A 26,316-nucleotide genomic window follows, 5' to 3' on the forward strand; every position below is an offset into this window, starting at 1 on the left:
GTTGGGCTTGGCAGTGTCAGAATGGCTGTGCTCAGGCTGTCTCCTCTGCAGGGCAGTCACCAGGCCTCCGGCAGGGAGACTCACCCCAGGGAGGCCCCTCCATGTTAGAGATGATGTGGGTTCATGCTGCCACCCTCTCTCCCTCCTTCTCCCCTCAGAGCGCAGCCAGGACAGCACAGCTGTGGCGCTCTCAGATTCCAGCTCGACGCAGGACTTCTTTAACGAGCCCACCAGCTCATTGGAGGGCTCACGGAAGCCCTATGTGGAGAAGAGGCCACCGCCCATTCCCAGTTCCCAAGCAGGACCGACTGGTAAAGACCTTCAGGGGTCCACAGAGGAAAGAGGTATGAAGACCTAACTCAGGGAATTAGAGCTGCTTTGATGTCCTGTGGCAGTCTGGGCAGTGCTAAAGAACACGGGCTCCGGAGTGGCCCAGGCCTGGCCTGGCTTCTGTCCTCACACCTCCACGCACTGCCCTGGGACCTTTGTTGGGCAGGTTACTCACCTCTCTGGGCCTCGGTTGTTCTCCCTGTAGGATGGGAGTGATCCCAAGGCCCACGCCTTGGGTTGTGAGGACTAAACAAGGCGGCTCAGGGAGGTGCTCACGTGGTGCCTGGTCCACAGTGTGCACTCAGTGACGCTTGTCGTCGTCGTTGTGACCCCAGTACAGCCCAGGGTGGGAAAGCCATGGCCACGACAGGAGTGCCCCCTATTTTTTTCCTCAATAAATGGTTATTAAAAAAGTGTTTGGATCCTAAATGTTACAGATGTGTTTTCTCTTTAGTCTGAATCACATCGGGCCTTTAAGAAAAAAATCCCCCTTTTTTTGGTAGGGGTCCCTGATCTAACCCTTGGGTATGCCCAGCTCTTGTGGGGTCCCCAGGCCCCTTGTGTGGAAATAGCAGGCAGAGCCCCACGCCTGGGTTTGCTGGGAGATTGCAGGCAGACCTGGTGTCCCTGGTGCTGCTCTGAGGCTGTGGCTGGCCGGCCAGCCGTGGATTTTGAAAGCTTTCCCATTCTGGCCAGGGTCAGGGCACACAGGTGCTTGCCAAACAATAACAACAACAACAAGAACCCAGACCATGCTTGGTGGCCTGTGCCAGGCACTGTTTTAACTTATTTGGTCCTTCCAACCACCCTAGAAACAAAAGCACTCTGACTATTCCCATTTTACAGGGGAAGAACCTGAGATTCAGCAAGGGTCAGGAATTTGCCCACAGTCAGTCTGCTCTCTTAACCACTACCTCATGCTGCCTCTCCTGGTGGGCTGAATGGGGCAGGTGGGGTTGGGTATAACCTGCTTACCCTGGGGGCCTGGGCCCAGCCCCAGGAAGTTGCCACACAGGCCCTGGATGGGCAAATCGAGGTTTGGCAGTTCGTGTGTAGGCATGGCAGTGGGGCCATTCGTGCTGGGGAAGGCCTCTCCCAGCTCTCTGTACCTTACCAGCCTCCCCTGGCTGGCCTTAGAAGGGGGTGAGGCCACATCTCCTGTAGGTTGGAAAAGGAGTTGAGGCAACATCCCCTGTAGGCCCATTAGGTCAGGTAAGGGGGCAGAGAATGAGGGCCATGGATTTACGTGCCCTGGGCCTCCATCAAGAAGTGAGGCCAGGGGCCGGCCCGATGGCGCAAGCGGTTAAGTGTGCGCATTCTGCTGCGGCGGCCCGGGGTTCGCCGGTTCGGATCCCAGGCGCACATCAACGCACCGCTTGTTAAGCTGTGCTGTGATGGCGTCCCATATAAAGTAGAGGAAGATGGGCATGGATGTTAGGTCAGGGCCAATCTTCCTCAAGAAAAAAGGGGAGGATTGGCATCAGATGTTAGCTCAGGGCTAGTCCTCCTCATAAGAAAGAACAAAAGAGGCCAGCACACCACTTCCTCACCAGGCAGTCATTATGCTATCCCAAACCAATGTTGACATTCTACAACTGACATAAACACACTATAGGGGAAGGGGAAGGAAGAAGTAACCAATATTCCCAACACTCTACTACAGCAACTTTTGTTCACGTCCAGTCTTAAAAATAAGATTATGTTTACTGTTGGACAAGTGAGGTCTATCGTCTCTGCTCTGTGGCTTGTCAAGCAGTGAACTGCTGTGGGTGCTGTTGTGTCGTCATGGGCCTCTCTCCACTATGCTTGGGGAAGTGGGGGCATAGGGGGATGCTGAACTGAGAGAAGGTTGGCTTTGGTCTGGCCCAGCCTGTGCAGGGCTTTCCAGACACATGAGGAGCAAGCATCCTGCCTCTTCCCTCCTTCCATTCAGAGCTGATGGTTCCGGCAGACGGTGTATGAGGCTGACCATTGGTAAAGAAAGTGAGGGTAGAAGCAGAGTCATCACAGTAGCTGTGGGCTTGAAAGGAGGCACCTTGCTTCCGTGGACACATTCTTCCCCTCTGAACCCAGCTTTTCCCAGTAACCGCAGTGGTGAAGTTAGTGAACTTCCTGTCGAGAGTAGGTGCAGCAGGGACTGTGTTCTGTGCCTGTGCTCAGCAGACAGCACGAGGAGCGGAGTGCTCCTCCAGGCCTGGCCTGGTCAGGGGCAACCTCTGACACGCACTCCTCTGGGTTCCCCGTGGGCAGCAGCCTTGGTGCCCAGGGCTCCAGCAGCCTTCAGCCCCTGCAGAGAGCCAGAATGTGGTGCTGGGCCAGCTGGGTGTGCCCGGAATGTGCTCCACCCCCGAACCTCCAGGCACAGCCTCGTGGGGGCCCTGCCATAGCCTGCTGCTGCTTTCACAGTCAGTGTTGCCAGGCTCACTCACAACTTTTGTGTCTGTTGTTGAGCAGCAGAGTCTAACGGAGCCCAGGTCTGCGCCAGGCACTGGGTGCCGAGGGGAAGCAGGAATGGGTCTGACTGCCGCACCCTCCCTGGCACCAAAGTGCACTCCCTCCCCTGGTGTCCAGCAGGTGCGAGCTGCCCTGCTTCCCGAGGATTCACCTCCCTTCTTTAATTCTCCACTCTGGTCTGTGCCCAGGTGCCTCGGAAAGAAGTTTCCCCATACGTAACTGTTGCAGCTAGCTGAAGCTCACCTTTTCAGGGGTCAGAGCTTAAAGTGTCTGAGATGTAAATGTAGCAACAGTAAAGATTTATTTTCTTAGTAGAGAAAAAAGCTGCCCACAGTTTCACCACCTAAACACAAGCACACTCTCATATCACTCTGAGGGCAGCAGAGTTGTCAAGAACCTGTGTAGTCCAGGCAGTGGACACTGGTGCCTGGCCTGGGCTCTCCCTACCTGCTAGGCCCAGGGCAGGATATGGGCTGAGGGTACTGGTAGAGCCACCAGGCACCTCCTCCAACAACCACCATCCTATGACAGCCTGCTCTTCCTGGTCAGGTAGCGGCCTGGTGACTGCCTGAGCGCCTCTTGCAGGGCGGGTTGGGTGGGCGTGGCTGGTGGGGTGAGGTGGCTCGGACGGCTCCTGTGCTCTGCTCACCTGGTGCCAGTCCTCATTGCCAGCAGCAGGCACTGGCCCAGGCCAGAATGGCCAGAGCATGCCCTTCACTTGCTTTCTGTCAGTATGAAGAAGTCTTCCCGTGTTCACGCTGCTAGGGTTAGAATTGGACTTCTGGCTGGGAAGTCTTATGTGGGCTTGTTGACATTTCTGACCCTCTTTCCGCTAGTGTGATCTGGGAGGCCCATTCATGAGTGGGAGTGGATGCTGTGGGTGAGGCACGTCACCCATTTCCCCTGGGCTTCCTTAGGCCACCCAGACTCCTGAGCAAGAGGAGTTTTAACTCACTCTGGTATCGCTTTTTTTTTTTTTTTTTTTGCTCTTTATGAGTCTTCACACATGCATTCTGAGCTCTCTTTGGATTAATTCTTGACCCTCTGCTCACTTTCCATGAGAAGTGTGTTCCTGTGTGTCTTTGTGTCCCAGTACTTAGCACCTTATTTGAACCCCTGGGAGGCCTGCATCTTCATCGGATTTCCTTGACTCCTCTGTGCCTAGCACAGGGCTGGGCCCAGAGTCATTGCTCAGACCGTGTTTGTTGAGCCACATTTGAAATATGTCCTTCGAACTGAGCACACTAGAAACTGGCACGCTTGTGAGAAAGGCACTGGTACCCCTGTAAGATGGGTGCCAGCCCTAAGCAGGGCTCCTAGTTCCTGTCATGGGCACATGTGGGACCTAAGCGGTTTCCTGAGCTCCCATAAGAGGAGAGCATAGTATTGAGATCAGATATGACCTGTCACTCAGTCGTTCAGTCAGCTTCAAATAGCGGGAGGGGCCAGGCCCTGTGTGACAGAGGACGGGGAAACACTTATAATAAATGCAGTGGGATCAGTGACCTCAGACAGGAGGCACAGGAGGCACTCTGCAAACACCACCCTGGGGGTGGGGTGGGGAGGGGGTGCCTGAAAGAGGAAGTGACACTGAGTAGAGTCCTGAGGAATAAGAGCAAGTGGGCGAGGCAGGGAGGGAGGAGGGCAGGGAGTGTGTCCTGGAGAAGAAGCAACAGCAGAAAGGCAGGAACACAGAGCAGTATGTTCCGAGTGGCTGCTTGCAGGGTGTGAGGCCAGGAGGGGAGCTGGGAGGGATGGCAGGAGTGATGGCAGGTGGCCTCATGTGCCCTGCCCGGGAGCGTGGCTTCGTCTTGGCAGCCAAGGAGGGCACAGGGAGTACTGCTCAGGTTCTTTCCTTGCAAGAAGAGTGATGGTGGGCAAGCTTGACACGCACCTGATATCTGCACAGTTTTGCTTGGTCTTGGCGTGAGGGGAACTTGGAGCCTTAGTCTTGGCCCGCTCTGCGAGCCCCAGCTGGCCCCAGTCTTCTCCTGGCTGCTGCTACAGTAGGGAACGTGTCGTCGGGCTGAGGGCAGTGCGAGGCTCAGCCCACAGAGACAGACAGGCTTCAGAGTTGGTGCCGGGCTGCTTCTCTGGCCTCCTGCAGGCAGGCTGTGCCAAACTCCTGGGTGCCCAAGGGGCCACCTCGCCCTTGACACTTGCCGCCACCCGCTTCCTTCCATCCCTCTTTCCCAGACCAGACAGACTCCTTCTGCAGCCCCTGCTGCCCAGCCCCGGCTCTCCTGTGCTGTCCTCCCTGCCGTCCCTGGTGGAGCAGGGCTGGGAGTTGAGGTGCTGAGCTCATGTCAGGTGGGCCAGTGTGGGAGCTCTCAGTTCTCACACAGCAGCAGCCCTGGAGGGCTGTTGGGTGGGCTGTGGGCTGAGGGCTGAGCAGTGGAGCAGGTGCAGGCTGTGTTCACCCTTTCCCAGCTGTTCTAGTCCATGGTGGTGGCAGCCACACCTCCCCTCTGTGGGCTGCTTTCCCGTGTGCCTGCACAGGCTCTGGAGGCAGGACAGCCCTGTGCCACCATTCAGAGGGGGATCTAGAGCCCAGCTCGTAACCCGTACTCTCTGCAGCCTCAGGGCCCCTCTGCTGTGTGTCAGCTGGGACATCCTGTTTCTCAGGGGAGGAGACTGGGAGGCTGTGGAGGCCTCAGCCAGGAGGGGCAGAGCCAGCACCAGGCCTGGTGCTTCCCATTGCTGGGTCAGCTGGGTTAGATGCCTGTCCAGCAAGGGCACGGACCCAGCTGTGCCAGCCACCTCACCAAGGTACCTCCATCACTGGTGGTGGACTGCAGCAGGGAGAGGGCCTGAAACTGAGATGACTTTCTTTTCCTTCTCCACTGTAGGAAAAATTGAGGAGTCCTTAGAGAGCACAGAAGGCTTCCGGGCCACAGAGCAAGGCAGCCAGAAGCCTGCTGCAGATCCCCCAGCCTCTGTCTGTATCCCTGTTAAAGCCCCAGCATCTGCACCTGCCCTGTGGGACGGGAGGAAGAGAGGAGACACCCTGGGGGAGCCAGCAGCCTTCCCCCAGGGTCTGCCAGCTGGCGCAGAGGAGCAGCGCCAGTTCCTCACGGAGCAGTGCATCGCCTCCTTCCGCCTGTGCCTCAGCCGCTTCCCCCAGCACTACAAGAGCCTCTACCGGCTGGCCTTTCTCTACACCTACAGCAAGACTCACCGGGTGAGTGGGCTGCCAGACCATGCAGGTCAGGAGAGGGGCTTGATCTTCCCAGGGCCCACAGGTGTCTGGAAGGGTGATGGGCAGAACAAAGACAGATTGGAGCTGCTAAAGGTCTTGGGTAGCAGTGCGTGAGACGGATGGGAGAGGAGAGATGCAGGAGGCAGCGCTGGTAAAAAGAGTCGTCCAAGTGAGAGGTGGCGAGGGGTGCAGGTCACAGCTAGGGATCTAGGGAAGAGCAGGTGTGGGGGCTGCTCCTGCAGCAGGAATCACAGGCTTGGGTACTAGCTGTGCGTGAGGGACGAGGGCCAACAGGCTTATCAGCCCTTGCCTGTGAGGGCCTGTGTAGCGACTCTCACTCAACTGTCATGCTCCCTCACCCCTGCTACTCCCTGTCATGCTCAGCATGGCCCAGCACACACATCCTCCAGATGCCATAAGGCTCCCTCCTGTCTGTCCCAGGGCCTTGCTTGACCTGGGCCCCATCCCCTCCGGCTGCATCTTGCAGAGGCCTCCTTGCCATCACCCTGCCCCTGGGCTCACGTCTGGTGCAGCTGCCAGAACCATCTTCACAGCCTTTGCTGCATGGGGGTTGGGTGCTGACAGCCTCCTCCGCTCTTTTTGGAAAGCAGATGATGTAGCGATTCTTAACAGCTGTGCCCTGGGCTTAAGTGCTCCCAGGGGCTTCCCAGCCAGACTTCTGCTGGCGTTTAGCATTTGTAGAGGGAGTGTGGCATAGTGTGCATCCTCTCGCTCACTCCTCACTCACCTGGGAGGCACTGGGGAGACACTGCCCCTGGTTGTGGCGCCTGTCCCCACGGAGCTACAGTCTAAGGGGCAGACAGATTAAGAAATTTGCAAATGAGCAAATAAAGCAAGTCCCATCGTGACAAGTGCTACAGAGAAGATAATGGAGTGCACACAGGGGTGCTACTACGCTCCGCGAAGGCCCCCATGTTATGCTGAGACCCGTAGGGTGGCCGTGGGTGGAGTAGGGGACAGTGGTGAGCTGTAGGAGAGGGAGAGCACCCAGACTGGGCAAGCAGCCTGGGCACGTGGTGGTCTTGGGCAAGCAACACTGGTGTGGGCAAAGGCCATTGAGGGCCAAGATGAGGAGGCAAGCAGGGGCGGCCTTTGGAGTCTGGTTGTGGTCTCTGCTTTTGTCTGGCTCCCCTACTCAGTGAGGTCCAGGCTCAGAAGCTTCCTCCTATTGGAGGCCCCCTGCTGGCCCCCCTTGCCACCCTCCGTGGAAAGTTTGAAGAACCAGGAAGGGCAGTTGGCCAGAGACGGACCCTGGCTTGACACTGGTATGTGACAGGAAGCTGTTACTTGACAGAATTCTGTTTGGGGACAAGGCACAGGTAAGTGCCCTGTCGCAGTAGTGACTGTCCAGCACACTCACGTGGGTTGATTTTCTCAGAGCAGAGCAGGTGGAGCTGGTGTCAGCAGGCCTGGGGAGGAGGGGGTCTTGTCCGGTCCGGCGCTTCATCTCTGCTGCAAGGCATCTGGTTTTCCTGGCCGCCACTGTCCATCGCTGCTGCCTGCGCCACTCCCAAGCCTGGCCTGCTCAGTACCCAGGCTGCACTTCACAGTGGACCTTACCTTCGGTGCCCCAGACCTTCTGGACCCAGGCAGACCTGGGTTTTAGTCAAACGCCCCTCTGCAGCAATCTTTGGGGGCCTGATGGCTGAGGCTTCTACCCTCTACTGTGCTCTGGTGCTGCTTTGGGAACTTGCCTCCTTTCCTCTTTCAGGAGCAGCAGAGCCCAGCACAGGAGCTCTCATGAGTCTTAGTGGAAGTGATGCTAGCAACCGTCACCCAAACCACCCCCGCCTTGAGCGCCCCTCACTTCAGATGCTCCCCCAAGCAACCACACAGCCCCTACCAGCTCTGGTCAGCTCTGAAGCAGAACTTGGAGTTTCCTGTGCTGAACTCAAACCTTCTTCACACATGCCTTCTCCAGAAGTTGATGCTGAGACAGAATTTGGGGTGCAAAATGTGTATTAGGGATCAGCCCCTATGAAAAGGAGAGGGAAGACTCAGTGTTGGGAGAGTTAATCTGCGATCCGGACCCCACAGAGCCCCTGGCACCCAGCCTCCACCTCCCCATAAAATGGCTTTATTCTGAGCACGAGGGAGCCAATGCAGGTAAAGGGCTCCGTGTAGTGCCAGGCACAGGGTGTTATCATCACAACCTGTCCCCTCACTGGGTGAATTTTTTTAAAGTGGAAAACAGTATTTATGTCAAAATTAAAGAAAAATTGAGGAGGAAGGATATCCCCAGTTCTGCCAGCCTAAAACAAAAGCTACGTGGTATGTGGATTTCTTCCCAGCTCTTGTGCACATGCACTGTTGACTGTTACTTCTGAGGTGCCAGGTGCCTCCAGGTCCAGGAGGTAGAGATCACGTCCTTTCTACTTTACATCTAGACACCTGGCTCAGGGTCACAGAGGGGTGAGTGACAGCCTGGTATTGGCCTGGGCTGCCTCACCCAGGCCCCAGTTCCTCACCCAGGCCCCAGTTGCTCCACTGCCCCCCCCCCCCACACACACACCGTTAGAGTGTCTGTGCTCACAGTTTGCCATTTTGCTCTTTCCGTGAATTCCCCCCAGGGGGGGGGAATTCACCCTGTCATGGTCCGCGGGGTGGGTGGACCCTGGCAGACCCAGCTGTGTCCCCAGTAGCGGGGATGGAGGCTCCCTTGGCTGTCTGCACAGTGGACATCGGTGTTCCTGGAAAACGCCCCACAGCTGTCACTCTCTGTCTGTTGGTTCTCCTGTTAGCTGCATTCCCAGGTTGGGTTCCTTGGTTTTCTGAAATGGAATGCTGGTCTTGATTCTGGGAACGACCCCCTTTCTTAACGCAGCAGCTGTGTGTGGGTGCCGGGTGTGCCTCAGGCGCTCTCCAGGCCACCGCACACCCTAGGCCCTCACTGCTCTCCCTGAACTGAGCACTGCACCCGCCAGCTCCTTTGTTTGCTTTATTCAGAGACCTTTGCTGAGCAGCAGTTGCCACCCCAACTTGCATTGCAGGTTGTTAACACTTCTGTTGAGAGCCTGAGTTAAGGCTGACCCTGCCTGGGGTGTGCTGCCGTCCTGGGGGGCTGGGTGTGGTTCTGCCCAGGTCCCGGGTGTCAGCTTGTCCACGGATCTGGGAGCCACAACGAGTGCTCTCAGTGACTAATGTGGAGCCATTAACTGACAGGCGGGGACTGCTTTTCAAACACAGCTGTTTGGTAACAAACACTTCCTGCTGTGTGTATTTAACAGCAGCACATTTCTTCATAAAATACGCCTCTGGGCTTGGCAGTGGCATTTGCCTGTTGCCATCTCGTGGCTCAGTGGCTGGCCAGAGCATCCATCATCCATGTCTTCAGAGAGGCCCCAGGGGCTGGTGCAGGTTGACTCTAGAGCCCTTGGGTCTTTCACAAATGCCCCCAGGTGAGGCTCTGCTTGTTCAGAGCCTGCCCAGGCCTCTGCAAAGAAACTGCCTTCAGCGCACTGCTTGCTTAGCTGCTGGCTGCAGGATTTGGGGGCAAGGGGAGGGAATGTGGGCTCTGAAACCTGCCTCACCTGGGCTTTGCATGGGAACTCTCCTCTTGTGATGATTCCACAGAGTTACTGTGATGACTAGGTGAGGGATAGGGTGCCGGGCAGTGCCCAGCACACCAGGCACTAGCCCTCAGTCAACAGTCCTTCTCTTCCCTCTCGCCTCCAGTCGGGCCTCTCACCAGGACCCAGGATGCATTTCCTTAGTGACAGCATTTCCCAAGGCTCCACACCAGGCCTTCCGAGAGCTGGGTTTGCCTCTGACAGACCCTTGACACCTGCCCAAGGTTGGCTTTGCTGTGTACAAACTTGCCCCTGTGCCCCCCGAAGCAAGCCTCCTGCTGGCCTGTACTGGAGGCCAGGGTGCCTGGGGAAGCAGTGCTCCCTAACGCTCTCCATACCTTAGATAGGGAAGATCACCTATGCTGATGGCCACAAGGGCCCTAAGTCTAGCTATCGCGTCACTGACGATCTCCGAGATCACAGTCGTCACCAGGATTTTGATCCCTGGACTATCAGTCCATGGTCTTAAAAACCTGGCTCCTTGAGCCCATGTGGGCAGCCCAGGAGAGAGACCACATGGCATTGAGACACCTCTTGTCATGAGGGTTCTGGCTTCACTGATGGGATCCAGGAAGAAGGCTGAGGCATGAGTGCCCTGCCCTGAATCCCTACCTCCCCACTGCCTCTGGCTCAGCTGAAGAACTGAGCCCCCCACCTCCTGCTGTAGGAAGTCTAGGACAGAGTGGATTATAAGATGGTCCCTGGAGCCAAACAGTCTTGAAACAGAACAACCTTGGAAGATTCACACTTCCCAATTTCAAAACTTACTGCAAATCTGTAGTAATCAAACGATGTGGAATCTTATTCAGCCTTAAAGAGGAAGGAAATTCTGACACATGCTACAGCATGGATGAACCTTAAGGACATTATGCTAAGTGAGATAAGCCAGTCACCAAAAGACAAATACTATGAGGTATCTAAAATAGTCAAAATCATAGAGACAGAAAATAGAATGGTGGTCATGAGGGGCTGGCGGAAGAGGGAAATGAGGAGTTGTTTAATAGGTATAGAGTTTCAATTTTGTAAGGTGAAAAAGTTCTGGAGGGGCCAGCCCAGTGGTGTGGTTAAGCTCGCGTGCTCAGCTTTGGCGGCCCAGGGTTTGCAGGTTTGGATCCCAGATGTGGACCTACGCACTGCTTATCAAGCCATGCTGTGGCAGGTGTCCTACATATAAAGTAGAGGAAGATGGGCACGGATGTTAGCCCAGGGCCAATCTTCCTCACCAAAAAAAAAAAAAAAAGCTCTGGAGATCTGTTGCATAACAATGTGAATACACTTAACACTACTGAAGTGTACACTTAAAAATGGTTAAAATGGTAAATTTTATGTTATGTGTTTTGTACCACAATTAAAAATAAAAAATAAACAGTGTGGTACTGGCCTAGGGATAAATATATAGATCAAAGGATAGAATTGAGAGTCCAGAAGTAAACGCATACATTTATGGTCAATTGATTTTCAACAAGGGTGCCAAGATACTTCAGTGGGGAAAGGACAGTCTTTTCAACAAGTGGAGGTGGGATAACTGGACAGCCACATGCAGAAGAATGAGGTTGGACCCCTGCCTCACACCATGGACAAAAATTAACTCAAAATGGATCAAAGACCTAAATTCCAGAACTAAAACTATAAGACTCTTGAAAGAAAACATAGATGTAAATCTTCTTGACGTTAGATTAGGCAATGGTTTCTTAAATCTGACACCAAAAGCACAGGTGACCAAATAAATAAGTAAATAAACTGGACACCATCAAAATTAAAAACTTTTGTGCTTCAAAGGACACTATCAAAGTGAAAAGACAATCCACAGAATGGAAGAAATATTTACAAATCATATATCTGATAAAGGACTTGTATCTAGAATATAGAAAGAACTCTTACAACTCAATAACTAAAAGACAACCCAGTTTTAAAGTGGGCGAAGGCTCTAAATAGATATTTCTCCAAAGAAGATATATAAGTGGCCAATAATCACAGGAAAAGATGCTCAACACCATTAGCCATCAGGAAAGTGTGACTCTAGACCACGTTGAGATACTACTTCATGCCCAGTAGGACAGCTACAATTGAAAAGATTTCAGTGTCTCCTCAGGGGCGCCTGCTGGTGCCTGGCCTGGAGGTGCATGAGAGGCCGCTGCCCCGCTGCAGTCCTGGGGTATAGGGAGTGCGCATACCAGGGCTCTGTGCCCGCTGTGTGGAAGCCAGGGTTTGCAGATGCTAGCAGTGCTTTCCAGAGCTAGTTTCCTCTGGGGGGAACCTCTTGATTAGGTTACTGCCTCTCCTCAAACCTACTTTGTTTTGTGGTTGTTGTTCCATCTCAACTTGGGGGATGTTCTTCCCATTCTTTGCTCTCTGTGGTCCCCCCAGCTTACTCCGTGTCCTAAGAGAAAGAAGCCAAGACCTCATGCTCCATTCTCCTCCAGCACATGAGCTCTCAAGCAGTCCCTTTTCCCTACAATTTCCTTGAGTGAATGAGCCTGAAGGTGATGGCTCTGTCCTCAGCACTCCCACCTCCAGCCCCTTGGGCCCCCTGCCTCCCCCGCACGTACTATCGGCACCTTCCTGCCTCTGTGCCTTACTTAGACTGTCCCCTTGGCCTGGTGGGCTGCTCACTTTCTGCAAGCTCAAACTCTGCCCATCTTCCTTTCATTCTTTTTCCAAATATCTGTCACATCCCTTCTGTGGACCGCATACTGGTCTGGTCTCTGAGGAGCCGTCAGTGAAGAAGTCAGATGGTGTCCCTGCCCTCATGGTGCTGATGGACAAGTGGGGCAAACAACAAAGCCATCGGCAAGTCAGTGGAGGAGGCTGTTTGAGGTGGCTGTGGGGCTGTAGAGACAGTATTTGGGGGGCATGTGGGTGTGGGGTGAGATGGCGCCCGGCTGAGAGACCTGCAGGGACCAAGTAGGGGCAGAGGCAAGTGTGGCTGGAGGGCCACGCACCAGAGGAGAGGGGAGGGGAGGAGACAAGCCGGCGTGTGCAGGTAGACTGAGGTGTGGAGCTAGCCCTCGCTCTGAGGGAGGTGAGACCTTTAAGCAGAGGAGTTAGAAGTCTCCCTCTGCCTTATGCCAGGACAGGGATGTTCAGGCAACAGGGTGGAAGACGTCGAGGTGCCATGTGATTCTGGGAATTCTCCCCACCTCTCCTCAGGAGCCCTCCGCTCTTCATCTGCCCCTTTAGGGCGTTTAGTGGTGCTCTGTAGAGTCGAGTCATGCACAAGCCCCAAGGGAGCCCATGGATCCCAGGAAAATTGGTGCTGTTATCTTGGAACAGGCCTCCCTCGTGTTCCTCCCATTCCCAGAGGTGTCAGTGAACCGGAGGCTCTGGGCCAGTGGCGTGGTGACAGGTTGCAGGAGGCCTGAGAGAGCGCTGCGGTGGGAGCTGCCCCTGGTGGACAACATGCAGCACGAGCCCAGGCAGATTTGTAAAGTGACTTGCCCACCCTGTGGGGGCAGGGAAAGAGCCCAGGCCTTGGCATCCCTTTGGCCTGGACCCGCATACAAGCTGGCTCTGCCACTGCCTAGCTCTGGGGCTGTGGGCCAGCTCTTGAACCTCACTGAGCCTCAGTTTCCTTGTTGGTAAACTGATGATTACGTGGGATAAGGAGTTATGACACTGGGCTCAGCCCAGGTGGCATCCTGTCCCCTTGTCTCACCATACCATGAAGCTTCAGAGCAGGCTCTGTGGTGCAGATGTGCCCCTTGTAGAGCCCCAGCAGGGGTCCCAACCCAGTCTGCCCCTCCCCTCACCCTGCCAGCCTGACATCTGTCCGTTCCCCAGATGGGTTTCCTTGTGCCTGTCAGCCCCCATCCTGGGCCTCAGATGTGAATTAGCTTAGGTCTCCATGAGCTGTGTGGACACTGTGCCTTAGCCATCCATCTGCTCGCTCTCTGGCAGGCCTGGGAGACGGTTCGAGAGCCTTGCTCTCTGCCGGTGTGCAGCGACCGAGTCTGTAGGGGGCTAATTGGCAATCCTGGTTGGGTTTGGCAGGCCAGTGCTTTCTGCACTCTTCTCGGGCTTGGTGTGCAGATGTCTAAGGGCCCTGGGCCTCTCCCACAGCCTCCTCCCGCCCTGGTTCTCCATGCTCTGCGTGACCTGGGCAGGAAGGGCCATGTGTGCTGGTGTCATTGGAGAAGCTGCAGAGTGGTGACAGAAACAGAAGCAAGCCATAGAGGTATGTGCATTCCTGTCCCACAGCCTTGGGGCCTAGAACGAGGCACCCCGCTCGGGGAAGCAGAGTCCCCCACCCTCTGCCCTGGCCTCAGTGCTGCTCTCTTGTCTGTCCCCAGCTACTTGGAAGTCTTTGTTGGTTTTATTTTCTTGATGTTCTTATGAAAGTGATGGCCACTGTGGAGATGTTTCTTCAAGCCTCGTTTTCCCCATCCCTCCGCCCCCGCAAACCACTGCTACTTAAAGAAGTCACCTGGACACTTCCCACAAGTCCCAAAGGGGCCCCAGAAGAGGCTTTAGGGTTACGGCTCTGGGGTAACTTCTCTGAGGCCTCCTGTGCAGTGCAGGCCAGGCCTGTGCCCTGGGTTTCCTGGGGTCACTCAGCTGGAGAAGTTGGCCTGGGGCCTGAGAGGAGGGAAGGGCATGCACAGACTCAGGTCCCTGGGTGGCCCCTCGGCCTGTGGTCAGAGCAGGTCCTCCCCTGCCTCGCAGCCTCCTGGCTCCCCACTGGCTTCACGGGCAGCCACATCTGGTCCCCTCTGCCTCCTTGGTTGGGCCCTGTCCACCCTGCTTGTCTGGGCTCTTGTCCCAGTGAGTCCTCCAGCCCCATGAAAGCCACGTGCAAACTGCAGCTCAGGTGTCACCTCCTCTGGAAGCCTCCCCAGCCTCCTCAGGCTGGGCCTGAGGTAGGTTTCCTTTGTGCGCTACCTGCATGGTCATGGTCAGATGAGCTCACCTGTCATATTTGAAGTGTAGGTAGTGGTCACTCGTCCCATGCCCCCTTCTATGAGGGTCCACTCATGGTTGATTAGACTGGCAGCGGACACCTGCCTGGGCTGAGCCTCTCAGATCTCCCTCAGGAGAGACTTTGAACCAAGTGGCACTAAGACCATGGGGTCATGGCTGAGCACTGATGCAGGTCGTGAGCCTCTCTCCTGGGATCCCCGAGCTGCCGCCCTGCCTACCCGAGGCCTGAGGCTTGACCTTCTCTTCAGATCCCCTGAGTCCCAGGGCACCGAGGAGCCAGCTTGAGCTAATCTTAGTTGGATTTTGTTCTTTGTAATCAAGTGCACCCAACCCACCCTGTTTCCCTTCTCTGCACTCAGTTTCTCCTCAGCCAACACTTCCTCCCCTGGCCTGCTGTAGGGCAGGGGTGTGTGGACAAGGGCAGGTGGGAGGCAGAAAGCCTTGGGCCAGGACTTGTAACCGGCTGAAGAGGCTTCCTGATGGACTGGTGTGGGAGGCGGGTTCCCTGAGCCAGACTGCTGGACACTGCTAGGGGCATTTGGATGTGAACTGCAAGTTGATCATTCTGTTGTGTCAGAGTTCCAAAGTTGAGCACTGGGACTGAGTAGTTACTCTTCTTTATGAGTGAGGAGCAGAGTAGTCCCTGTGCTCCTGATTAGGGGGAGCCTGCTCGAGGTCAGGGACTCCTGCTGTCCAGGTAGCCCCTTTCCTCTGCTCGCTTCTGCCTCTCCCCAGGTTGGGGCAGAGAGGGGGCGCCTCGGTCGTCAGGAAGCCTCCTTGCTCGCCGTATACTGCTGCAGCATCAGTCTTTGAGGCCCTGGAAGGGCCTGTGAGTTCTGGAGGAAAAATGTCACAGCAGACCCCAGCTGCAGCTGCCACTCCCTGACAGCCACTAAGCCTCGGCAAGAGCAGCCCCCACACAGCCCTTGGCATGATTCCTACCTGGGGCTCCCCTTGCTGTTTTGGTTGGAGTCTATAAGAAAGGCGGTCTCGATCTACTCCTGATCTCAGCGTGTCAGACACGTTGGGCTCTGAGTGAGAAATAGAGCTACCTGAGTGTGGGCTGAAGGAGTCGGCTGTACAGAGGGCTGTGGACGGCACGTGCACTCTCTTCCAACTGGGGCTGTCCTTGCTCTCCTGGTGTGCTGGGCTGCCCATGGGCCTCTAGCCCCTGGCCCGTGTTGAGCCTGCTTAGACCAGGCTAGGCTGTAGCCCTGCTGGGCAAGGGTAGCCTCAACCTTATGGGGCCTCAGCCTTGGGCCACTCTCAGAGCCAGGCCATGTCCCTGTAGAAATAAGCCTTGGAGTCAATGTCAGGCTTAATTATCCAGGCTTCCCCTAGGAGATGAATCTCTCCCTTGGGCTTCCCCGGAAGAACTAGCTTTTGTCTGCTGTGACTGTGTCATCCAGGAGATGTGTGCTTGAAACTTCACCTGTCCCTGTCCCAGAGGGATCCTCATTTCTGTGTGCTCCACCTCCACTCAGCTGCAGGGTCCTGCCCGGCGCTGGGTCTGGAGCAGCCCTCAACCCCCTCTCGGGTGTGTCCCTCTGTGCAGCGGTGGGAGCAAAGACTTAGAGGCAGGCCAGTGGGGGCCCCCAGCCAGCAGGCCAGGGAGGTGGGGCTTGTACTTTTGCCTGAAAATGTGTGGCAAGGAGAACTATTTCAGAAGTTCAGCCTGACCAGTAGTGAGCAGAATGTAAGACTGAGAAGTGAGAGGGCGTTTGCAGCAATTGGGACATGAGGTGATGAAGGCCTGGACCCAGGAGTGGGAGAGGCAAGGAAGTGACCTTGGGGGCCGGGGGGACTCATTGACGAGAGGTTGGGCCTTGTGGAAGAGATGAGGGTCTGGCATTGTGCAGTCCTGGGTTCCAGTCCCAGCTCTGCCTGCTGCTGGCCTCTCCCCTGTAGGAGAGCACTGTCCCCAGGTGCGGTGAGATGGTGCATGCATGGTGCTTAGCACTGGTCCCTGCCATGGGAGCCACTGTGGTGAAGACCTGAGAGGGGAAGGTGGCCGGCCAGGCAGCTGGTAGGGAAGGGCTGCTCTCCGGGTCAGTGAAAAGGCCCCAGAGAAGGCCCAGGCAGCCAGGCCCATGCCCAGCCTCTCAACCTGCCTCCCAGCCCCACCTGGGCTAGCAGGCTCTTGTTTCCCACCGCCAGGCCCCTTGAGCCTGGGTTCCACCAAGAAGTACCATTGCCCAGAGAGCACCGGCCTGAACACTCTGGACAGAGCCCCTTCCACCCCAAAGCACGTGAGCCCCTAGCATTCTGCAAAGCCTCAGTTCTCCCAAGCCTGAGACCACTGTGTCACTGGCTATGATAAGGAGCACTACTGATGGCCTGACAACAAGTCAAGGCTGACTGTTTGGGCTAGTGGGGGTCCCCCTGACAGAAGTTGGGGTGCTGGGTCCATGCAGCAGCTTTGCAAGGTTGGTCAGGGTGAAGGGTCCCTGTTTGTGCCCTCTTCGGCCCCTGTTTGTGCCCTCGGAGCAGTCTGAAGCCACGCTTTCCTAAGTCAGCTGTGCTAGGCAAGAAATCCGTTCCAGAAACACACCCCACAGCCAGATGATCAAAGCTGGCAGCCAGAGCTGCCTGGAGCTGCGGGATCCATGTCTGCAGGTGCTGCTGCTCATCGCCGTTTTGCCAGTGCAGTCAGGAAGGAGGGGACTGCCTCCCTTCCCTGTGGGTGCCATGAGCTGCCCACACACTCACTTCCAACCTACTTCTTGTTTCCCCAGAACCTCCAGTGGGCCCGCGACGTGTTGCTAGGCAGCGGTATCCCGTGGCAACAGCTGCAGCACATGCCAGCACAGGGGCTCTTCTGCGAGAGGAACAAGACCAATTTCTTCAATGTGAGTACTTTGCCTTGTTGATTTCTGAGGCTGCTTGCTGCCACTGCTTTTCACTGAAGGCGTGTAGATGGACCTCCTGGGTGGGCATTCCCAGGACCACGGGTCTGCGGCTTCCCCAGAAGGCAAGCAGGGTGATGCAGTCGAGTGTGCACCAGACTTGGGAGAGGGCCATGCTTGCCAAGTGACTTCTGGCAAGTCGCTGCCCTCTTTGGGCACCGGTTTGCCCGTATGTGGGGAGAGACGTGGATGAGCTCAGTGTGTTCTCTGGAGCCCCAGATATTCTAGGGCCACAGCAGGCAGCGGTGAGGGGCTCCAGGCCCATAGCCCTGCTTCCCCTAGAGCAGCTCCGCATGCCCCCGTGGGCACCTGAAGATTCTGATTGGAGCCAGGTCTCCTGCTTAAAAAGCAAGTTTGGCCAGTGCTGGACTTGTGGTGCTCTTCCAGCCCTGACATTCCATGCGGGGTGGAAACCCACCCCTGGGGCAGGACATGGCCCATCGCCAAGGCCTGTTTGCCTCCCGTCCCTGAGGCCCTCCAGGGCCCACATCTGCCCCTCCTGACCCCCTGCTGGGGCCCAGGCCTCCCTCATTCACTCTGCCCTGCACAGAGACAGCTGGCTTCTCACTCTGCCCCCCGTCCAACTCTTCACCCATCCTCTGCCACCCCTCCCAGCATGGCCAGCTCACAATTGTGTGTCTTTAGCAAGTCACATGGACCCTCTGAGCTTTTGTTTCTTCTGTGTTTTCCCTGATTCCCTGTACATGAAGGGAAACTGAAGGGCGGAGCTGGCCTGGGCAGGAGCTGTGGAGAGCCGGCCTCAGGTCTGGCGGGGTGTGGCAGAGGCTGGTTCTTGAGGCACATGGGCAGGGTGAGGTCCTCACTGAGAGCCGGCTGGGAGGTGGGGTGTCTGGGCCCGTGGTTCTTTTCCTCTCCCAGGCTGTGACTTTCTGGGGGCCAGGCGGGGGCTCCAGAGCCTGGGAGCTCTGTGTCTGCCAGCCCCCTCCCTGGGTATTTTATAGACTAGTTAGTAGATGTAATCTGTAATCAATCTGCATGGTACCAAGGGGTTTGCAGTGAAAAAGAAGCTCCCTCCCACCCAGACGCCCAGACCATAGCCACTGCCCCACAGCAGCCACTGTTCCTCGCCTGCATGTATCCTTCCAGAGGATGTCTGCCCATTGATAAGCCAGCACACAGAGATGTACACAAAGGACAAAGGACACATACTTCTACCCCTTGTTTTTTTCACTTAAAAGTATATCTTGGCAAATGTTTTAGAACTTGCTTATTCTTTTTAATAGCTGTGTAGTACTCCCAACATATGGGTGTCCCACAATTTGCATACCCATCCCCTATAGATGGGCATTTAGATTGTTTCCAGTCTTTTGTTATTACAAACAATGCTTTCTAAATACGTCTTTGCACATATGTGAGAGTCCATTCATAGGATAAATTCCTAGAAACAATTCCCAGGTCAAAGGGTTTGTGATGCCTTTAAAGTTTTAGTAGATACTACCCTCTGAAGATCCAGTCCACACTCCCAACCGCAGACCTCACTTTTTCAGACCTTATCAATGCTCTGTATTATTGAGCTGTTTTGTCTTTGCTCTTCAGTAGGTGAGAAATGCTATTGTGTTTCGTTCATTATGAGTGGGATTGACCATGACATCGTGTTAGCAGTTTTAATTTCTTCTTCTGTGCAGTTTCTATTCATGTTCGTTTTCCTATTGAATTATTGGTTCTTTTCTTATTGGTTTATAAGAACTCTTTGTATATTAATGAAACAGGCCCTTTGTCAGTGTTTTGCAAACCTTTTTTTCTGCCGTTGCTAAACCAAAGTTAGAGCCAGGCAAGTGGCTTAGTTTCCCTGAGCTCTTGGGTTACTCTCCTTATAAAATGGCTCCTGTTACCTGCCTTGAAGAGTAATTATAGGGATCAAGTTAGATAATGGGGTAATGTTCCTAGCTCGGGATCTGGCATATGGTAGGTGCTTAGGAAGACAATCTCCCTCCCAATCCCCTCCGCCAGCATTGGTGCTTTTCCCTTACAGACTGTGCACTGGTGCTGCAGGAGAGACCCAGCTTCCCGTTATTCCCTGTGGGCGAAGCACTCAGCCTTCCTAATGAGGGAGTTTAGGAGGCCGGCACTTCGGATGCCTGCTCCCCCCTGAGCACATCTGAGCTGGTGGCCCGGTGCTCCAGGCCCCTTCCCCATTGGGCTCCCTCCCTGCACTTCCTCCTGTGGTTTCCGGGGCCTTCCAGAAAATGATCCTGCAGGACAGTCAGGCTGTGCCTGTGGGAGGAAAGCTGCAGAGCCCTGGGTGGGCCTGGCACACGGGCAATGCCTTCCTGAAGCCGGAAGCCCCTGCAGATACTGGCCACCCCAGGCGGGACTGGATGTTTTAGGTGGTTTTGCCTCTTCTGGGGCTGCTGTTTGTCCGTCTGTGCTTCCCAGTGACCTGCTGCTTTTGCCACCCTTGGGGCCCTCTCCCAGCCCGAGTCCTGGCCACCTCTGCTTTCTCGACTTCTGTCTTTGGAGGTGGGTTAGGGCTCCTTCTACTCCTTGAGCCCGAAAGGTAAACCTCTGGGCAGAGGCCAGACAGATCCTTGCATGCCCATTTATGAAATACCCGAGGGACAGGTGCTCCCAGCTGGTTGGTGACAGGATGGCCCTTGCCGAGCCCACCCCACCCTATCCTCCCCGCTGCTGCAGGTGGACCTTCAGGGTTGACAGCCCCTCTGGCCGTGCCTTGCACTCAGCACATCACGAAGTGCTGACCCTGCATGCTCTCAACACGTGAGTGTGTCCAGCTGACTTTACCAAGTGTGAGGAAACTGCTTCCTCCCTCGTTTGTGGAGGAGCATTTAGGGCAGCCCTTGGCTGACTCTGCTGTAATGGGACCGTGTCTCTGACAGCAGGGGCTGTGAAATGGGACTATCCTGTCTCTGACAGATTGGGATGAGCAGGCTGGCACTTTTCCCTTCCAGTGTGCACTGGGGTTTAATGCCTCGGCCTGGGGTAGGGGGACTGGCCCTTGTGAGGAGGTGCAGGGAAGGTGAGGGCAAAACCATTGGGCACCCTGACCTGCCATCCCTCTAAGCGCCCACTGTCTTGGACCACCCACACCACCCACCCTTGGCGTCACTCTCCCACAGTGCTGTCTGAGCAGCCCCCATCGTCCTCAGGGCCAGGGCTAAGGGACCCTTCTATTATTTTTTAATGACAATTCTGAAAACTGTGTAAGTTCCATGGAACCATTATGTCACTGCAAACAGTTCAGACACATAGCAGAGCACAGACCACCTGGTTTGCCCACCCCCAGGCGTCGTGCCCTTCTCAGAAGTACTTCTGTGAGCAGGCAGGCAGTTCTCTTTCCTGAGGTGTGTGTGTACAAAATCAGAGAAGTTTGTCATGCAGCTTTCAAAAATACACGTGTGTATATGTATGTGGAGGGCTGCTTCTTGGCAACTTGCTTTTTCTCACTGACACTAAGTCTTGGAGAAGTTTCCCTGTAAGAAATGCAGGCCGTCTCACTCTGCAGCTGCTGCCAGTATTGCATTGTGCGCGGGACCACAGTCTCCTTGAGCGGCCATGAACATGGGGCATGTCTTTGTGCTCATGGGCGGGCTGTGGTGGGCCTCCCTGTGCTTGTGTCTCTGTGCTATTGCGTGTTCCTCTTTGAGTCCCTGGCCTCTCCCAGCCTGGCCCAGAGGAGGTGCTCACTGAGTATTTAGGGATTGTTTCCATTCATGTCTTCTCCCTTAACTTAGCTGGGAGATGGGCTCCCAGCACATTCTCTTGGTCCAGCCAGTGTTGGCTGCCATGGGGCCCCTGCCACAGGACGCTTGAAGGCTTGCAGTAGCGCCCCACATGTATGTCCATTCGTGAGACACGAGGAACTCTCAAGGATTCCGGGTGGCCTGGAGGCAGGGCTCCCACAGGCAGGGTGGGGGCTGCTCAGCCAGGAAGGGGGCAAGAGAGGGAGGCCAGGGTTGGAGGCACCCTCAGAGGAGCTCGTCAAGGCTGGACCATGCCTGAGCAGCGCTGCCTGAGCCTTCTGGGGAGTGTGAGGTATGGGTGCTGAAGGGCAGGTGAGTGTAAGCTGGGGCTCCAGTCAGCTTTCTTGACAGGAGCTCCTTGCACACGGGGCCTGCCCCACAGCTGGCTGGAGCCCCACAGTGGAAGATACGTGGCGTGTAGCAGGGCCCAGCAGTGTGGTTGGACGAGCATTTGAGAGAGAGAGGAATGAACTTGCTGCTTCTCCAGTGTACTATTCCACAACTTGACTGAGAGGGAAGAGCTCCCAGCCCACCCCTTTCCTCTGTGGAAAATCCCTGCTTGTGGGCTTTCTGCCAAGCAGGTTGGATCTCTGGGCCATGGCTCATGCTCCAGGGTGGGCCAGAACCCCTGCTGAAGGCCCCATTACCCCAGCCCTCTCCCACTAGGCAGAACAGTCTGGTCTTTGCCATGATAGAGCTGGAGTTGTTGGATGTTGTTGATTGAGGTCCTGCGGCCCTCCCTGCCCTGATGGGACCTGGCCTGGGCCCTGGTGCCTGTCCTTTCACAGCATTGGGAGGGACTGGCAGAAAGCATGAGGCTGGGTGATTCAGAGGCAGCTCTTCAGGCTGACTGTGCAGAGCTGGGGGCCCAGGGCAGACACAGAGGCCTGGGGCGGGAGGCAGTGAGGCCAGGGTTGGGCCTGGGGGCGTAGGAGCCCTCCTGAGCCAGTACCAGCCCCAAGGGGACTGCAGAGAGGAGGAGCCAGGGGTCTGTCCTTCCCTGGGCAAAGGGGGCCAGAAAAGCAGGCACTGAGCACACCTTGGAGGCCGAGGGCTCTTTTCTGAGTGCCCAGAAGCTTCCACAGCTTCCTGTGCAGGTGTGCACACCTCTGGGCAGGTGGGCCTGCGTAGGCTGGAGCTGGGCTGCTCTGTCCAGAGTGAACTTCTCCTCCTCTTGTAATTGATTCAGAAATGTTCCCATAGTAACCAAGCCAGAGCTGGCTCTCCTTCCTTTTCCAAAATGTTTGCTTATTTTAGCAGACAGGGTTTTTTCTTGTTTCAACCCAGTTTCCAGCCACTGTGAAAGAAGCAAAGGGAGCAGAGGGCCGGGCAAGCACTGCTTCCTGCTTCTGAGGCTCTGCAGGGCGAGCAGTGGCTGTGGCCTGAGTTTGAGGGAATAGAGCAGAGGTGCTGGCCTGCTGCAGCTTGGCTGCCCTGCCACAGTGCCCCCTCCACAGCCACTCCAGCCCCATGTAGGGGTGTGCCTTTGGCTCAGGCGAGCAGCCTGTGGCCGGCAGCACCCAGGGACAGGTCCCTGGGCCCCAGGATCACTGAGAAGGGCACAGACTTTGGGCTTGGGCAGGCTCGGCTCCCAGCCACAATGCCACTCACTTGGTCCCACATGGGCATAGGATTCACCATAGGCAGGGTGGTCACGGCAGGTGGACAGGAGCTCTTTGCACATCACACAACTCACCCTTAGGACCGGAAATCAGTCTGCAGGGGGCCTTGGGGCTTATCTGTAGATGCTGGTGGTGCTTCAGGAGGGTAGTACTGGTACCAGAAGGGACGTGGCTGGAGTGGGGACAGTGGGAGCCCCTACTTTTGCCCAGCCAGGGCCCTTCAGAGGCTCCAGGCCCTGCCTGGCTCGAGTAGGGCAGCCTGAGATGAGGACATGGCCATCCCTGCTTGCCACATGGGGCCCTTTCTACACAGCCTGGCTTGGCCATTGGTGCCTGTGGGCTCAGGTTGTGCTTGCTTCGTCTTGGTCACTGCTGCATAGTGTTCCACTGTCTGACTGTCCTATGGCTTATCTCCCTGGCCTCTTCCCGGTGGATAGGTGGCTTCCAATTCTCCACTAGGATGAAAACGCTGCCTTCCCTGGTCTCCTTTCTCACCTGTGCAAGAGTATCCAGGACGAATACCTGGAAGTGGAGGCCAGGTCACAAGCCCTCTGCATTCAGTGCTACCACACATTGCTGGATGGTTCTGCAGAGCTGGGCCAGGTTCCCTCCCATCAGCCACTGCTCTTCCCTCTGGCACTCAGAACCGCAGATGACTTTCACTTTGGCCCGTCTGTGGGGTGACTGGGGAGGCTGAGCCCCTTCCTACTCCCGTGGCCAGTCCCTTCGTCTGCCCAGGCTCTGGCGCATACTCCCGCCTGGCAGCTACCACACAGGCCTGGAGGTTCTGTTTGTCCTGACTCTGCGTTGCTTAAACTGGCGAGAGATACAGTCATCACGAGCCATCTTTGTTTCTTTAAGCATTTGTGCTGTGTGGCCCCCAGCCCTGGAGCCTGAGTGCTCCCTGAGGGCCCTGAGGTGGGAGGAAGGGCCCCCACTGGGTGGGCAGCCAACTGCGGGGAGGGCCACCTGCCAGAGCTGAGGGGAAGGAAGGAAGGTCTCTAAGGCCCCTGGCAACCCATCCTTCTTGGCAAAATCAGTCACACCCATTCTACTCTGATTTGCCACCAGTAGGCTATGTGACCTTGGGGGAATCTCCCTCCCCACACCCAGTCAGCAGATGCCGGGTGTTAGGGAGGAGCAAGCACAGCAGGCTCTCCTCCCAGGCTGGGGACACTTGCAGAGACCAGCGGGCAGCCCAGACTTTGAGCCCAGCACTTGGCCCAGCCTGAGACGATGCCCATTGCACAGGCCAGGCCTCAGCCAGTGCCCCTCTGCCTCAGGAGAGAGCCGGTGGGTCCAGATGGAGGCCAGTGGTACTAGGCAGGGCACAGCCTCTGGAGCCCAGCACACCCAGGCACCCTTAGGTGGGGACCTCATCTAGAACAACATTGCCGCGGCCCTCCCAGCACATACCCTGGCACATTGCCCAGCAGGCGGGGCTTTCCTAGTGAATTCCTCCCACCCTTGAGAGTTCCCTGGAACAAGGTTAACTAAGAAGCAGCAGCCCCAGAGAGAGGGAGAACAGACACCGTTCTGGCTTGAGTGCCCAGGAACCCAGCCCTGGCCAGGCCCTGAGGTCTGTGCCCAAGACGTCTGCCTCCTGTTGCAGAGTCAGTCTTGGCCTTTCTCCCACCGCCCTTCAGCTCCCAAGAGGCGCCATGCCTGGTAGGCCTATGGGCAGCCCCTGCCTTGCTCGCATCCGCCTCTGGAACTGAGTCACTGACACCCGCCCCCATATGCCAACCCCAAGTTCAGGGCCTTTTGCAGGTAGACATCAGCAAAGACCAGCACACCACCCAGGGACGAGGTGTTGGTCCCCACCCAGTTAATTATACCCCACACCACCCCAGGCAGAGGCAGATTTGTGCTGCCTCCTGGCAGTAAACAAGCCCCAGGAGTGTCACTGTGGGGTGTTCTGGCCTGTGGGGCACCCCAGTGCAGCTTCTCCGGCTCTGAGTCCCACTCGCCATCTCTGGTCAGGGCCAGGGAACATTGGGATGGGAAGCGAGGAAGCGCCCAGTTGGCAACAGATCCACACCTTTCCTGAACTTGGTCCCACGTCACCTTCTCTCCCCCAGGACCGGTTGTGACTGGTTCACATTCCACCTCGCTTGTCCCTCTGCCCACACCTCAAGGAGCATGTTGTCCCGCTGTTAAACCTGCTGTGTGCCAGGCCCCGGGCCAGCTGCATTGTCAACAATGTCTGGTGTCCACAGGCCGACCCGTAAGGCTAGATTATTAGTCCCATTTCGTGGAAGTGCCAGGAGGTAAGGTGCCTTGACTGAGGTCCCACAACTGGTCGGTGCTGGAGGAGGGATGTGAACCTCGCTCTGTCTAGTGCTGAACCCCTGCTGGGTGGTAGCCAGCAGCCTCATGTGAGGGAGGAAGGGCAGAAAGCCAGGGACCCACTGGCTCCTACACTAGAATTGGCCCAGCTGCTCCCAAGCAGGTATGTTGCCCGAATGGCCCATTGGCTGGGTGGAGAGAATGGAGTGGCAGTGGGCAGAGTGACATGGGCATCTAGCCCTGTCCCAGGAGGTGAGGCCAGGATTCCAGGTTGATGGGGGGCTGGGGTCAGTAGCTGGGCCATGGGTCACCATGGGTCACCCCTGACCAGGGTCACCCCTAGGGGCCAGGACTGCACTGTTGGCTGGCTTGGGCACTGGGCCTGTGTGGGCTTCGCCTCAAGTAGCTAGGTAGCTGGGTTGGGTCTCCCCTCTATGGTAGAGCCCCCAGGCCCACCCAGGGACTGGGGCTTCTGAGGCAGAGTGCAGTGACAGTGGAGGCTGCCACCCTGCTCCAAGTGCCAAAGCATCTATGCCTGGCCCATCCCAGCCTTGAGGGGCAAGGGACGGGGGGAAGCCCACAGTACCTGTGGCAGGACCAGCCCCATCTACAAGCACTCACTGGGAGCTTTATTTGGGGGGCCTCCTTTGGTTCTCCATAGCAGGTCTGTGAGGCTTAGGTACCGTTGTCATTCCCATGTACAGGTGGGGAAGTTGACACCAACAGGCGCCAAATGCTGTGAAAACCAAAAGCCCTTTTCTCCCGTCTGCTCACCAGGCTGCCCAGAGGCCTGGCCTCTCCTCTCGGCCAGCAGAGCCTGTGGCTCTGTTTTCAGGCTCTGTTCCTAGGCCACTCCTGGGTGCTTGGTTGCTCTGGGTACTGGGAGAAGTGGAAGGGGCACTTGTCCAGTGTGCTTCTGCAACCGCCATTGCCAGCAGTCGTGACGTGGCTGCCAGGGCCCTGTGGGAGAACGGCTCTATCAGACCCCTGCACATGATGCAGAAGCTGAAGGAGTGGCCCAAGACTACACAGCTAGCAAGTGGCCAGGCTAGGATTCAAATCCAGGTCTGTCCCACTCTAAGGCCCGCAGTCTTGCTGCTATGTCATTGGGAATTCAGGGGCCATATCCAGGCTCTCTCTTTTTCATTAGTGATGTCTGCCATGGGTGTGGGGAGGGACGATGAGAGTGACGGATTGTGTCCTCATGCCCCTGTCCCCATCCTTCAGGGGATCGAGTCCCTTGCCCCTCCGTTGCTCTGAGACCTGCTGGTGGTGAAGCACTCTGCA

The 26,316-nt window shown here is 56.4% G+C and overlaps 1 protein-coding gene across 10 annotated transcripts in view; it reads left to right on the plus strand.

Annotated features, from left to right (window-relative positions):
- Positions 1-26,316, plus strand: part of CABIN1 (calcineurin binding protein 1) — a 156,034-nt gene that overhangs the window by 91,382 nt on the left and 38,336 nt on the right. For 8 of the 10 annotated variants that reach the window (XM_058531936.1, XM_058531945.1, XM_058531940.1 and 5 more), the window contains exons 27-29: positions 159-344; positions 5,634-5,965; positions 17,226-17,339. In XM_058531936.1, the coding sequence (XP_058387919.1) occupies positions 159-344; positions 5,634-5,965; positions 17,226-17,339 (632 nt within the window). The remainder of the gene's footprint in view (positions 1-158; positions 345-5,633; positions 5,966-17,225; positions 17,340-26,316) is intronic. The other 2 variants (XM_058531943.1, XM_058531944.1) reach the window with 1 other exon arrangement.

The sequence above is a fragment of the Diceros bicornis genome, chromosome 35 (assembly GCF_020826845.1).
Source record: "Diceros bicornis minor isolate mBicDic1 chromosome 35, mDicBic1.mat.cur, whole genome shotgun sequence".
NCBI lineage: Eukaryota > Metazoa > Chordata > Mammalia > Perissodactyla > Rhinocerotidae > Diceros > Diceros bicornis.